This window comes from Thamnophis sirtalis, unplaced genomic scaffold (assembly GCF_051295495.1).
Source record: "Thamnophis sirtalis isolate CommonGarterSnake01/CBP01778 unplaced genomic scaffold, rThaSir2_p1.2 scaffold_7, whole genome shotgun sequence".
In the NCBI taxonomy this organism is placed as follows: Eukaryota; Metazoa; Chordata; class Lepidosauria; order Squamata; family Natricidae; genus Thamnophis; species Thamnophis sirtalis.
This window is the reverse complement of record NW_028261387.1, coordinates 74,819,686-74,833,588: the sequence shown is the minus strand read 5'-3', so window position 1 is coordinate 74,833,588 and position 13,903 is coordinate 74,819,686. Positions and strand designations below refer to the sequence as shown.

Sequence of the window (13,903 nt, the reverse complement as noted above, 5' to 3'; positions counted from 1 at the left end):
GGTTCACGCCACATATTCAAATATAACTTTACAGAAGAGTAATCAAACTTTCCCTTCTAGTAAAATTTAAACAGCGTAAATGATCTTTCTTAACCTCCTTTTCAAACAGTAATTCAAAATAATCTAGCCAAGCTTCCCCTTCTTAGTAAAATTAAGCAGCGTAGATCAAATATTACTTTACACAGAAATCAATTTGTATCTTAAGATAATTCCAACCGACTTTCTCTTCTAATAGGATTTAAATAACGTAGTTCATTCCACATGCATTTTACCCTCATCCCTTACTTGTCTGATATTTACCACTATCAAATTTATACTAGCATTTGTTTAAAATCTAACTCAAAGCAATTTCAACCAACTTTCCCTTCTAATAAAAGTTAAATAGCATGGATCATTCCACATATTCAAATAATACTTTCAGCAAGAGTCAGTTAACCTTCTGTTTTAAAGTAGTCCCTTCTAACAAAGTTTAAGCAACATAAATCATTCCGCATTCTTTTTACACTTATCTTAAGATAATCCCAACCGGCTTTCTGTTCTAATAAGCTTTAAACAACGTAAATCATTCCACATATATTTTACCCTCATCCCTTGCTTGTCTGATGTTTACCACTATCAAATTTATGCTAACGTTAATTTAAAATCTAGCTCAAAGTAGTTTCACCCAGCTTTCCCTTCTAATAAGAATTAGTCCGCTTTTTCTACCGGAGAGAGGTCTCAAACCCCCATTCAGTCCTCAACTTTGGCGAGTATTTTGAAATGTCTAAATTCTCGATCTCCGTTTTTCTGCTTCTCCGAGGGAGGAAGGGCTACCCCCTCCATCTTGCAGCCCCATGGCCTGTCGCTTGCCTTCTCCTTCCGCTTGTCTCTTCTCTCTTCCAAGCGAATCAGGAAGTCCCGCCTTCAGAGTCCTACAATAGAAATCTTGAGCCTCCGAAACAGAGTTAAGACGAAATCTTTGATTCTCAAATGTAACCGTGATACTGGCAGGGGCCTCCCATCTGTATCGAATCTGTTGACTCCTAAGCTCCTTAGTTAAAAAGGTGTAGTCCCATCTTGCTTTCAGCATCTGGAAAGGAATATCTTTGAAGACAATCAGGTCCTGGTCATCACCTCGGAGACTGTTATTATGAAACTTTTGCACAATCGCATTTCTAGATTCTTTTGTAGAGAAATGTATAATTATGTCCCTCGGGAGCTGTCGCTGTTCCGCTATCAATGAGTTCTGGCGATAGATTTTCCGAATCTGCCAATCAAAGTTAAGTCCCGGGCTTCCCACCGCATGGCTGAAGGCTTCAGCAAAGGTCTGTTTCAGATTCTCTTGCTCCTTTTCACGGAATCCTCTGACTCTTATTGCGAATGCCTTCCTATTAAAATTTATCATCATAAGCTGTTCTTCATTGTCTCTAATTTTTTGTTGTAAAATTTGAATATTGGTAGTCAAATTAAAATTAGCCTTCTCCAAACTTTCCAATTTGTTCTCTATTTCAGCAGAGTAATCTGACAGGGCAGACACGGCTGCAAACGTATTCGCCTTCATTTGATTAACTTTAGACTTTAAATCATCATATAGTTCCAATACAAATTCCTTAATTTCTTGTTTAAAGGCATTAAACATTTTAAGGAGATATTCCTGTGTTAAAAATTCTCCAGTAGAGGGCATAGGAGACAAAGGCTGTGGTTCCAGTAAAAATTCTTTAAATTCTTTAGACACATTTGTAGCAAGACGCTTCTTTGACCTGGGTGCCATAATAAATAAACAAGTAAGCAGCACTTTGCTCCCTTCTGTTTCCAAAGAAGAAGGGTTTATTTTGTTAAGGAGCGGTCTGCAGGAAGGTAAAACCAGCTAAGTACATCCACTATCAATCACCCACGGAGAGAAATCGCCATTTTGAAGTCCGTTTAGACAAAGAAGTCTCTAAGACAGATGGTGCTGGTATTTAAGATAGTAATAAAAGCATAAATCTCACAGGAGTGGGACCCGCCCGTATCAACCTAGCTTGAAAAAAACTTTGTTTTGTCCTGGGGGGGGCTAGCCTGTCTGGGGCTGCCAAAAAAAAAAGGCAGCTGAGAAGAACTGGCTGGAGATAAAAGCTCCGCTCCGGCTGGATCTAATCTCTATCCACAGCCAAAAAAAGAAAAAGGCTGTGGTTTACGAATAGACCCTTGCCTACAGAGCTACTCCCTGCCCCTTTCTTAGCCAAAAAGGGGAGATATCTATGATCTTATTTAGATATACAGACCAGATCTCTAAGGAGCTCGGTGGAGCCCTCCTCGGCAACAGACCACGCCCCCAGGAAGTCCCCTTCTCCGTACTCTTTCTAGAGCCTCAACACCTTTTTGTATCCAGGTGACCAAAACTGAACACAGTAATCAAAGTGTGATCTTTGATTAAAGCAATATTAACACTTCATGTGAACTAGGTAAAATCCCTTTGTTGATGCATTAGCTTTTTTGTAACTCTTCCAAGATTTGAGAGGCGGTACTTGATAAATCCCTAGGCAGGAGACCAGGAGTTCTCATCCCATCTTAGGCCTGACAAGCAAGTTTGCTGATTTTGAACTAGTATTATCAAATTTATTGTTGAAAATAGAAGGAAGAAAACTATTAGATATATTTGCCACTTTGATTTGTTTGTAAAAATGATAAAGGCATGACATCAATCAATCAATAAATTCTACTGATGTTCAGTTGAATCCTGTCAATCTAACTTGTTTATTTCTTCTTCCCTCAGCCCTGTCAAATATAAATATTTCTAATCCATTCACTGCTTGCATCACACTCTAAATTTCTTCTTACTCAACTTCATTTTTTTCTCTTTTGCATTTACTATGCTAAATTTAATTTTGGAATATTTTGGTTCAGTAAACAGTGTTGTATGGTCTATAGCTTTACACAGTATTATACAATATTATATTGTCAGAATAGATTTTTTTTCTTTTGGAATCTGGTTGAATTAGTCATAAATCTAGTGCAGGGTATGTGTCAATCCATTTACATACATTATTTCCCAATTAAATTCCCCTGAATTGATTTTTAATCAGTATAATAATTGGAAATAAATGTTTGATGATAAGTATGGGATTTCCAATTTGATATTTCTCTCCTATATGCAAAACAAAGAAAGGTATTTAAACTGTGAGCAAAATAGAATAATTTTTATTAATCTTTCATTACAATCCTGAGGTAATTTTTCTCTTGACCTAGAAACCTGAATTTGGAATCAGTAGGAAAAAATTATCAAAGGAAATCATAGCGAAAACCTAGAGAAATATATTACAAGAATAAAAACTTAATAAATTCCTTTCCCCAAATTGGAATAGATTAGATTATTGATGCTCCAATTGGAGAAAAAATGTGGGTCTTCTGTAGACAAGAACTGTTATAATTTTCTAAAGATAGAGAAAATCAACTCATTGGAATAAATGTACATGTACAAACTATAGAAATTTGAGATTTAGATTACAAGCAATTAAAGCACACCAATTCTTTTTATCTCTTCTGTAAGGGTAATAAAGTACTGTAATTAAATTCTATGTTTTGCCCAGAAGAACTTACTAGATAATGTTATCTTGATTGGCCTCAATCTACCTGGAAGAAAGGCTTTGTATGGCTTCGTAACAAAGAGATGAATTTTCCACTCCACTGTAAGTTCAGGTTGCACTGTTTTTCAGATAAATTCTGTTGTCAGAAGAAAGAGTATTCTGGTGTTCCACATATTAAAAACACGAAAACTTATAAAAGTCTTCATGCAGGTTTTTCACTGATATTTTTCTAAGGATATACCTGAGCATCAAGTGAGTAAAACAATTGAGCTACATCTAACAATAGAAAGGTCACAGTTTTTTTATTTCTGATTGGATCATGTTTCAGTCAACTTATCACTGCCATTGATATAGAAAAAGTTCAGCAAAAGTTAACAATGTCAAATGTGTCTAGTGTAGAGAAGGTCCAACATGAACATTATTATAAAACTGTCTAAAGAAATAAAGTAGCATAATGGAAGGAACTAAGTCCAATGGAGGCATGGATTTCTTTATTGTTATTCCTTTGTATGGTTACTCATCTTAAAGTACAACTCTGGGCAGCTCACATCAAAAATCTAAAGGCCCAATGACACTTCTTCTCAAAGAACTTTAAAAAAAATTCAAGAAGGTTCCATACTCATTTCCACTATTCAGGTGACCCTTAAGGCACAGACAAACCTCCAAGTGGCCTCAATGATTCTCAGAATGAGATGACTGCAGGGAGTATAAATCCTTCCATCCTCCACCATTTAGTCAGAATTGAAGAAGCTTCTTGGATGGGAAGTGAAATGTCTTCAAGGAAAAGCAAAGAAAGTCCAATTGCCTCTTGAAAAAGCAACTTTGGGACATCCATGACCTGGATGACTGAGAATCCCCGTAGATATCTTCCCAGAGTAATCTACCCTTGGAAATTTGAGGATGGCTCTGCACTAAAACAGCTAGGAGGGATATAGGAATGGAATAAGGATGAAAGTGAGGTCTGAGACTTGTTTTTTAACGGTGATTGGGCATATTGTTTCAAGAGCATCTAACAAGTTGAGGTTATTTAGAATTTTTTAAAAAGAATTTATTTTGCCACTTTAGATAAAGTAACATGCATATTCACATTTTTAAAAGGGAAGTTTCTTGGGCAATTTAACCGGAAGTAAAATTCTCACTTTCTCATGCAACAGTTCCCAATTCTTGTTTGATTTTAGCATGTAATAGCCTTCTGCTCATCTAAAACATGCCTATCTGTAAGCAAATTTTGATTTTATTAATCTGCTTGATAATGCTGTTGTATTATTTCCAATGATAGCACGAAATTGTACAATGCACCATTAAAGTCTAATATGATTGCGGTACAAAGCTTAGTCAAACAAATTTGCAGAATAACATATCTCCCCATTTCTGTGCAACTGTACTTAGCCACAATAAATACACTGTATATTAAACATTATTATCACCTTGGAATTTTGACTGTATGATTTTCAAATACTTAAAGTAAAACTTATAGTGACATCATTAAGATTTTTCCCAGAAATAATTGGTGGAAATTCCTCCCACTTACTAATGTTTTCATATTACTCACTTCATTTTTTCATACAGCTAGAGAAATATTTAAATAACTTTGTTACTAAAACATAGGGGAAAGTTAAAACTGTACATGTGTTTACAAAAAAGCAAGGCTTCTTATAAATAGTGTAGAATATTAAAGCATTAATACAAAAATAAAGTTGAAAAAAGGAATGATTTTTTTCTTTGAATCATTTGCAACATAAGCATGCTAATTAATACAAACCAAATTATTCCTTGCCCTTTGGGGTCGTAGTCTAAATCAGGGGTCTCCAACCTTGGCAACTTTAAGACTTGAGGAATTCTGAAAATTGAAGTCCACAAGTCTTAAAGTTGCCAAAGTTGGAAACCTCTGGTCTAAACTTTCTTTTGGTGTATTTAATTGTATTTTTAGTGCTCTAAAAATATTATTTAACAGAGCTGAAAGTAGAATTCTATTTAATCAGTGGAACAAACCAATTGACATATTTATGAGCTATACCATCTGGCCTTTCTCCCTGCCCTTGTCAAGATCCAATTGACTATTTCCTTAAATTATAACCTTCTGGTTGCTGGGCCTGTTTAGCAGTACTAAACAACTATGAAATAAATATGCTGGGTTCTGTCATTCATACTATTTATGACAGGAATTCACTGGGGCTCTAATACAGGAGACAGTTTTTGCAGGTTTATTTGCCTTAAATATTGCATATTAATTAACAGAATCTAAGCTATATCTGAGACTGCTGCCACATTTGCTCTTCACTATGATATTAGTTTTCATAATTAGATGCCAATCAAACAATGGAAAACCTTTTTTTCTGGTTGTATGTTTAAATTTTATTGGTGGTCTGGGTAGTAGCAGCTCACCCTCTTATTTAATTGAAAAGAAATTGAGAAGCCAAAAGCCATAGATGTTCACCTTGGAGCAGTAAGCGCTATTATCTGAAGATGAAAGAGTTTCATCAGTCCTCTGCCTATGACTGATGCGTAAGTTGATCATCATTTTGCTTGTCCTCTGCAGAGGTGAGAGCCAATTAAGATAGTCCAAACTTAGTGCCTAATGGATCCAGATGATTTCCTGAGGGCACTTGGGGGCATTCACATAAATGGTCCCACTGCATATCTGGTTGCACTCTGGAGTTCAGAGGTGACTACGGCATTAGATGAAATTGCCCCCAAGCAGCTTCTCCTGAATCTCAAATGATGAGATTATCTTAATTTTCTATAGGACTTCAGGAAATGAAATGAAACTGATGGTGGTGAAAAGAATGAATGTAACTGAACACATTGGGTGCATCCATGTTCAGGAGAATTGTGTGGCAGTAAAATTGATAAAATATTCTCCACCCTGCCTGGGAGAACAGACTTGTTAAGATTATTTGTAGTTCTTTGCCTATAGAGAAGTCCAATGTATCTTTTTTTGCAAGATACTAAGGACAGGTTTAGATGATCCGTTTTCCCTTACAAACTCTATTCATTGAGGTGTGATTTCGAGCATGTCAGGTGGCAATAGAAAAATATAAAGAGCTGGGTTGGATAAGACCAAAGTTGATCTAGCCTACTATTATTTTTCCACATTATGCAGTGCCAAAGGGTATTCCCCAACAGCCTCTAGAAAGCTTATGTAGCTATTACAGTGATTAGATGCACCATGTAGCTATTGCGATTATTACTTAATGATAATAACTTCATTCTCCATAAACTTGTTTAATCTCTTCATAAAGATTTCCAAGTTGATGATCATCATTACAACATAAAGTTGTGTATTCTATCAGTTCTGTTCTATAGCCTGTATTCTAGGGTGAGGTGGTGTTGCTGGAAGGGGAGAGATTTACCATGTCTGGATTATAGCTCTCTTTTGTTATTGGATCACTCAAAGTTATGGTATCTTTCAATAGGAGATGTGGAATAGCTACCACCACCATTTAATGCAGACCCAATCTAGAAAGTCTATAAAATCTCTGAAAAGAAAGTTTCCATTTTTATTGTGTATTTAAATTTTCTACCATTCTAAAATTATATTGTGCTTATAGCAACAGTTAAGTAGGTTTTCTTTTTTTAAAAAAGCATGCTTTTCCCTTGTTTTTGTTTAATATCCATTTTGAAAAAAACATCCCAGAGTTTTATTATCCCATTGTTATTTTGATTTTTGAAACAAGCAATTGTAAGAATTTTATAACTCTCCTTCCCCAACTATCTTTGCTTTCTTAACCTTTTTCATTACAAACCATAAATTGTTTCTGGAAAATTTTACAAGCTCATACTTGTTGAATGAAATAACTAGATGGCATCGTTGTTCTTGGATCATGGTAGAATAACTGCAGTTGCTGATGAGTTCTATCTTAGTGATGCTTTGTTCAAGTTTCTTCTAATCATTGGCATCTTTCCTCATCAGTTGCTCCAGGCAGAAGTTGTACAATAGTTTTTTTTTCCCTTTTGTTCAGACTTCTAAACTTCAGTTTTTGAATCAAACTGCAAGAAAAATCTTGTCTGTTTTGAAAACCAAGGTTTGGTTGTGGTTCTTTAGTTTCATTTAAACTCTTTTTTTAAGTTTCTGACTATTCAGTTTGTGTTTGCCTTCAACATGTGTTACTAGATGACTCTGTGTGTGTGTGTGTGTGTGTGTGTGTGTGTGTGTGTGTGTGCGCGCGTGCGTGCCTTCGTGCATGTGGACATTTACAGCACTTGTGTACCTTTTGACTCTATAAATCTTGCCCTGGCTTCCATGATCGTTGGGATGAATGTTCCTATTTTATAACACCCACCAGCTGTTCCTCATGTCAGGCCTGCCCCAGTCAGATCTCTTAAGAAAGAAAGACCCTCGACTCCATTTTGATAAAATGTTCTTTTACTAAAGGTTGCTGGCTTCAGTAAAGTCATCCTAGAATTAAATTTCCCATACAAAAAGGTACAAATTTTTCCCCTCATCCCAATCCTTCCCCCATGACTAATTCACCTTCAGCCAATGAAGAGGTTGTTTGGACAATGCTGAGATGTTTGGGGTAGCCCATATTTCAATCTCAGAAGTGTGGCCTTGTATGTTGGCACAAATTGATTCTGTGCTTTCCTGGTCTTTGTCAAGCTGTCATTCCACACTCCCTATTTCCCATCACATCCCCATATATGTTCATTGACCATTTGTCCTCCTTGCCCTCTCCCTCCTAGCCTTTGATGGCAGGATGCCAATGGGGCGCTCAGCCCTGATACCTCTCTGCTTCGAATTAGTAGATCCAACAGAGGAAACCAAATAGGAAAGCACAACCCTCTATATCTCAAGCTATTTAATTGAACAAGATGCACTCTATTCTAGAAGAGTGCTTATTCTGCTTGGATATTGCTTCTAGAAAGTTGCTGCGTGAGAAAGGAACATATCCTGCTCTACTTTTTTTGATTGGCTACAGAAAACCTCACAAGAACTGGACCACAGGTACACAAATATAAGGAAATCCACTTTCAAGCATGATCTTCCCCACCAACCTGTTTCCACCTTCTTGACAATACCAACTAATCTCTATATATATAAAAACGCCTGTGTGTGTCTATGTGTGTATGTTCCAGCATAACTCTGGAACGCTTCAAGCAATTTCAATCCAACTTGGTACACGATGACTTACTCTCTGGAAACAAATATTGTGGGGGTAGGACACCCTAAAAACCCTAGGGTGTGTGTGTTCTGTTAAGATACAGCCTATTGTGCCTTAAAATTGCTTCTACTGTGCAGCAGAGTTGCCATGGTAATGGCTTCACATTCCTCCAAAAGGTGCTCCCTGTACTATGGGGGAAAATCCAACATTAGAAATTATGTTTCGTCCAGACATTTTCCTCCTATAAATAAATACCCAGGCAACACCAGGTTATCAGCTAGTTTCAAATATAAAGGTATGTGGAAGACATATGTTTTTTACTATTCCATTATTTCTTTTTTTTAAATTGCTTTTCCAGAAATGGCAGTGTGTGGAAGATGCCAATGGAAAGTTGAAATTGCATAAATGCAAAGGCCTAGCTAGCCTTATGGCTCCAGACAGTAGTAAAGGAATCTCCAATCTCCTGCCCAAGTATTACAGCAAGAATAACGAGGACTGCAGCTGTGATGAGAATGAATACAAGCTGAGTCCCATCGGACGACGAAATAAATTGTTCTCTAAGAAGAGTAAGTGAAATTCTTGAGGGTTTCCGTGTTGGTGGGAAAAATTCCGAAATAACTAAACTGTTTAAATCTACATATTTAGTTCATACTAAAAAAAAATCTCAAAGCAGTTTAAAAATGTTCCAACAATGCAAAATAACTAAAATTTGGGAGAGTAATGAATAAACTATAATTCATTTTTTCACGAGTTGCAATAACTTTGAAGAGATCAATAACCTTGAAGCAGTGGACACCTTCCAATGTTGCACATTGACTTTTGCAGTGGATCTTCCCTGCCCTTTCTTTCTCCTCTTGCCCTCTAGAGCAGCAGTCTCCAACCTCTCCGGCTTTGCAGACTGGCAGGAGGGGGGAGAAGGGATGGTTCCCTGCGAGTGGTGGGCACACATAGCTTCATTTGCGCTAGCAGCAGGCGCACCCACCTGCCCCTCACACAAATGGAGTTGCATGCGTGCGCCCATTCTGTGTGCTAGTGAAGCTGTGTGCGCTCTTGCCCATCACTTCCGCAGCCCGGTCCTGAACAGGCCACGGCCCGAGGGTTGGGGACCCCTGCTCTGGAGAACCTTCAAAATTCAACAGAAGACTTTGTAGGGTGCTAAAAGAAGAATCTAAACTGATCTCATTTCAGAAAACAGTCGCAATTGGAGTCAACCCAAAGTGTCTGTTGAAGATCTAGATAAAAGTAACATCTCATTAATGCTGAATTTGCCTCCTAATGGCTACATAAACAATGTCAAAGTGGTCTGCTCTCTTCCCAGAGGCGCTTTTGGCTTCCAGTCTGTCATCCTACACTAGGATTTCCTGATTGTCTCCAGTCTGGGTGTTAATCAGATCAGACACTGTTTATATTCTGTTCAGTGTTGCCATGTGATTATGACTCTCAGTTATTTATTGTGTACATATGTGAAATATTTTAACCACAAGAATCTAAAAAAAAATTCTGCATAAAAGCATGATGCAGTTTTTATGTAAAAATGCAAGAACAAATACGAAGATGCATGGGATATTTCCAACATTTAGTGAAGGAATCCAGAACTAATTAGAAGTAGATAAATGAGAGCACACTGGAGTATCAACTTTGCTTGCTTCTTAGAAATAGAGATAAGTTTACTTGTTTAAACACAGACTTCTAATTTGACAAATTCTAATTAACTGAATAATAACTAATGCTAAAATAAATTCTCAGTAAAATACCATATTCCATTTAAAAATTAATTGATCCCCTGTCTGCATAAACCAACTACTCTCTCTTTCACAGCAGGCATAAATATGCTTTCTCCTCCCTCCAGCACAACCACAAAAATGAGTGAGAAAAAAATCAAATCAATGGAGTAGAAAGATCCATTGCAATAGAAACAGAAAGGAAATGGAAAAGAGAAATAAAAAAATAAATATTTATGGATTATAAAACAATTAAATTCACTAAGCAAGTAGCCATATGCAGTCAACATTTACCTTCAAGCTAAATAGGGATAGTAGTCAGGCTTCTGATCAACAAGCCCGAAGTGTCAACAGCTCAGCTTAACCACAGTTAAGAGTTATGTATAGTAGTCAATTTTCAGTTATGGATTGTTGGACTTTAAATTGGCCACAGCTCCTCTGGTCTTCCCACTCTCAGCATCTTGTATATTATAAATGTATTTATAAATTTATAGGTCAGGGTTGAGCTATGGAGTTCTTGGAGCTTTCTGAGCTTGGTTGTTTGCTTGCAAACTTTTCATTACCAAGCTAGGTAATAGGAATAGGAAATAGGAATAAGTTTATTTATAGGCCGCCCTTTTCCCTGAGGGGACTCAGGGCGGCTAACAACTTATAGGGAGGGGATACAAACAGTAACATATAACATAACACATAATTAAAAAGTAAACAACATTCATTAACATCATCAGTGTTACATCATCAGTGAGTGTGGGGTTTGCTCCCTTTTTATATATAGTAACTTGTCTGGCCAAGTTAGTCCAGCATTTATCAAAGTACTTAAATAAGCACCAGCTAAATGGGTGATTATTTAAGCACCCTGATAAATGCTGGATTAATAATTGTTTATATGTTTCTTTAACCCCCATAGCTTTCACCTTAAACTGTCTACCATGGACCTCACACCATTCCTAAGAGGGTTAGGGGAAGTGCATAAGCGCACCAGCGTGCCTACCATCCCTGTCCTACTATCCCCATTTATTTGCATTCATTTATTTCGTTTATATCCATATTTATATTTATATCTGCTATGTTGTATAGGTCAAACTCGAAATATTAGAATATCGTGCAAAAGTTCATTTATTTCAGTAATGCAACTTAAAAGGTGAAACTAATATATGAGATAAGACTCATTACATGCAAAGCAAGATAGTTCAAGCCGTGATTTGTCATAATTGTGATGATTATGGCTTACAGCTCATGAAAACCCCAAATCCACAATCTCAGAAAATTAGAATATTGTAAAAAGGTGCAATATTCTAGGCTCAAAGTGTCACATTCTAATTAGCTAATTAAGCCATAACACCTGCAAAGGGTTCCTGAGCCTTTAAATGGTCTCTCAGTCTGGTTCAGTAGGAATCACAATCATGGGAAAGACTGCTGACCTGACAGTTGTGCAGAAAACCATCATTGACATCCTCCATAAGGAAGGAAAGCCTCAAAAGGGAATTGCAAAAGAAGTTGGATGTTCCCAAAGTGCTGTATCAAAGCACATTAATAGAAAGTTATGCGAAAGGGAAAAGTGTGAAAGAAAAAGGTGCACATGCAGTAGGGATGACCGCAGCCTGGAGAGAATTGTCTGGAAAAGGCCATTCAAAAGTGTTGGGGACTTTCACAAGGAGTGGACTAAGGCTGGAGTCAGTACATCAAGAGCCACCACACACAAACGGATTCTGGGCATGGGCTTCAAATGTCGTATTCCTCTTGTCAAGCTGCTCCTGAAGAACAAACAACGTCAGAAGCATTTTACTTGGGCTAAAGAAAAACAGACCTGGTCTGTTGCTCAGTGGTCCAAAGTCCTCTTTTCTGATGAGAGCAACTTTTGCAACTCATTTGGAAACCAAGGACCCAGAGTATGCTTGAAGTCCAGTGTGAAGTTTCCACAGACTGTGTTGATTTGGGGAGCCATGACATCTGCTGGTGTTGTTCCACTGTGCTTCATTAAGTCCAGGGTCAAAGCAGCCGTCTACCAGGAGATTTTGGAGCACTTCATGTTTCCTTCTGCAGATGAGTTTATGAGGATGCTGACTTCATTTTCCAGCAGGACTTGGCACCTGCCCACACTGCCAAAAGCACCAAAACCTTCAATGACTGTGGGATTACTGTGCTTGATTGGCCAGCAAACTCACCTGACTTGAACCCCATAGAGAATCTATGGGGCATTGCCAAGAGAAAGATGAGAGACATGAGACCGAACAATGCAGAAGAGCTGAAGCCCACTATTGAAGCATCCTGGTCTTCCATAACATCTCAGCAGTGCCACAGGCTGATAGCTTCCATGCCACACTGCATTGAGGCAGTAATTGCTGCAAAAGGGGCCCAAACCAAGTACTGAATACCTATACATGCTTATACTTTTCAGAGGTCCGATATTGTTCTATGTACAATCCTTGTTTTATTGATTGCATGTAATATTCTAATTTTCTGACATTGTTGATTTGGGGTTTTCATGAGCTGTAAGCCATAATCATCACAATTATGACAAATCATGGCTTGAACTATCTTGCTTTGCATGTAATGAGTTTATCTCATATATTAGTTTCGCCTTTTAAGTTACATTACTGAAATAAATGAACTTTTGCCCATATTCTAATTTTTCAAGTTTCACCTGTACATGTTTGACAAACTAACTAGATAGATAGATAGATAGATAGATAGATAGATAGATAGATAGATAGATAGATAGATAGATAGATAGATAGATAGATAGATAGATAGGATAGATAGATAGATAGATAGATAGATAGATAGATAGATAGATAGATAGATAGATAGATAGATAGATAGATAGATAGATAGATAGATAGATAGATAGATAGATAGATAGATAGATAGATAGATAGATAGATAGATAGATAGATAGATAGATGATAGATAGAGATAGATAGATAGATAGATAGATAGATAGATAGATAGATAGATAGATAGATAGATAGATAGATAGATAGATGATTGATAGAGAGAGAGAGAAAGAGAGAGAGAGATACATACATACATACATACATACATACATACATACATACATACATACATACATACATACAGTACCTGTACATCTCAAAAGTAGTCAGTGGAAATATCCATTATTCCTTTATAGAAACTACAATAGCCCTGAGTTCTGCACTTGACTAGTTCTCAGGGTATTGGAGCATTATTTATTCATAACAAGAGCACAGGTAGATGCTGTTCCCAAAGCTGTTCCCTTATAACGTTTTCTTTTCACATTGAAGTGGAGCTGGCTCCCAAAACTGCTGATTTTCTTTGGCAAGGCTCAGGCGCTTTGTGGCATAACCTATTCTACAGGCCCCTCTTTAACTTGAGTCAGCTGAAAATCCACACACAAACGCACAGACATGCATTTGAAGTGTGCATGGTTTAATTATAGATTAAAAGAGCCCAACAGCAGCTCAGAATTATTATTCGTCTGTAAAGTTGCTTTCGTCTCGCTTCACAAGTGCAGAGCTTTAATTATTTAGCAGATTAGACTTTCTCAGTAATG

General features: G+C 37.1%; 1 protein-coding gene across 6 annotated transcripts in view; it reads left to right on the top strand.

Annotated features, from left to right (window-relative positions):
* The window catches only part of SULF2 (sulfatase 2), a 275,220-nt gene that overhangs the window by 237,633 nt on the left and 23,684 nt on the right, over nucleotides 1–13,903 (top strand). For all 6 annotated transcript variants that reach the window (XM_087720445.1, XM_087720443.1, XM_087720442.1 and 3 more), the window contains one exon: nucleotides 9,006–9,213. In XM_087720445.1, the coding sequence (XP_087576571.1) occupies nucleotides 9,006–9,213 (208 nt within the window). The remainder of the gene's footprint in view (nucleotides 1–9,005; nucleotides 9,214–13,903) is intronic.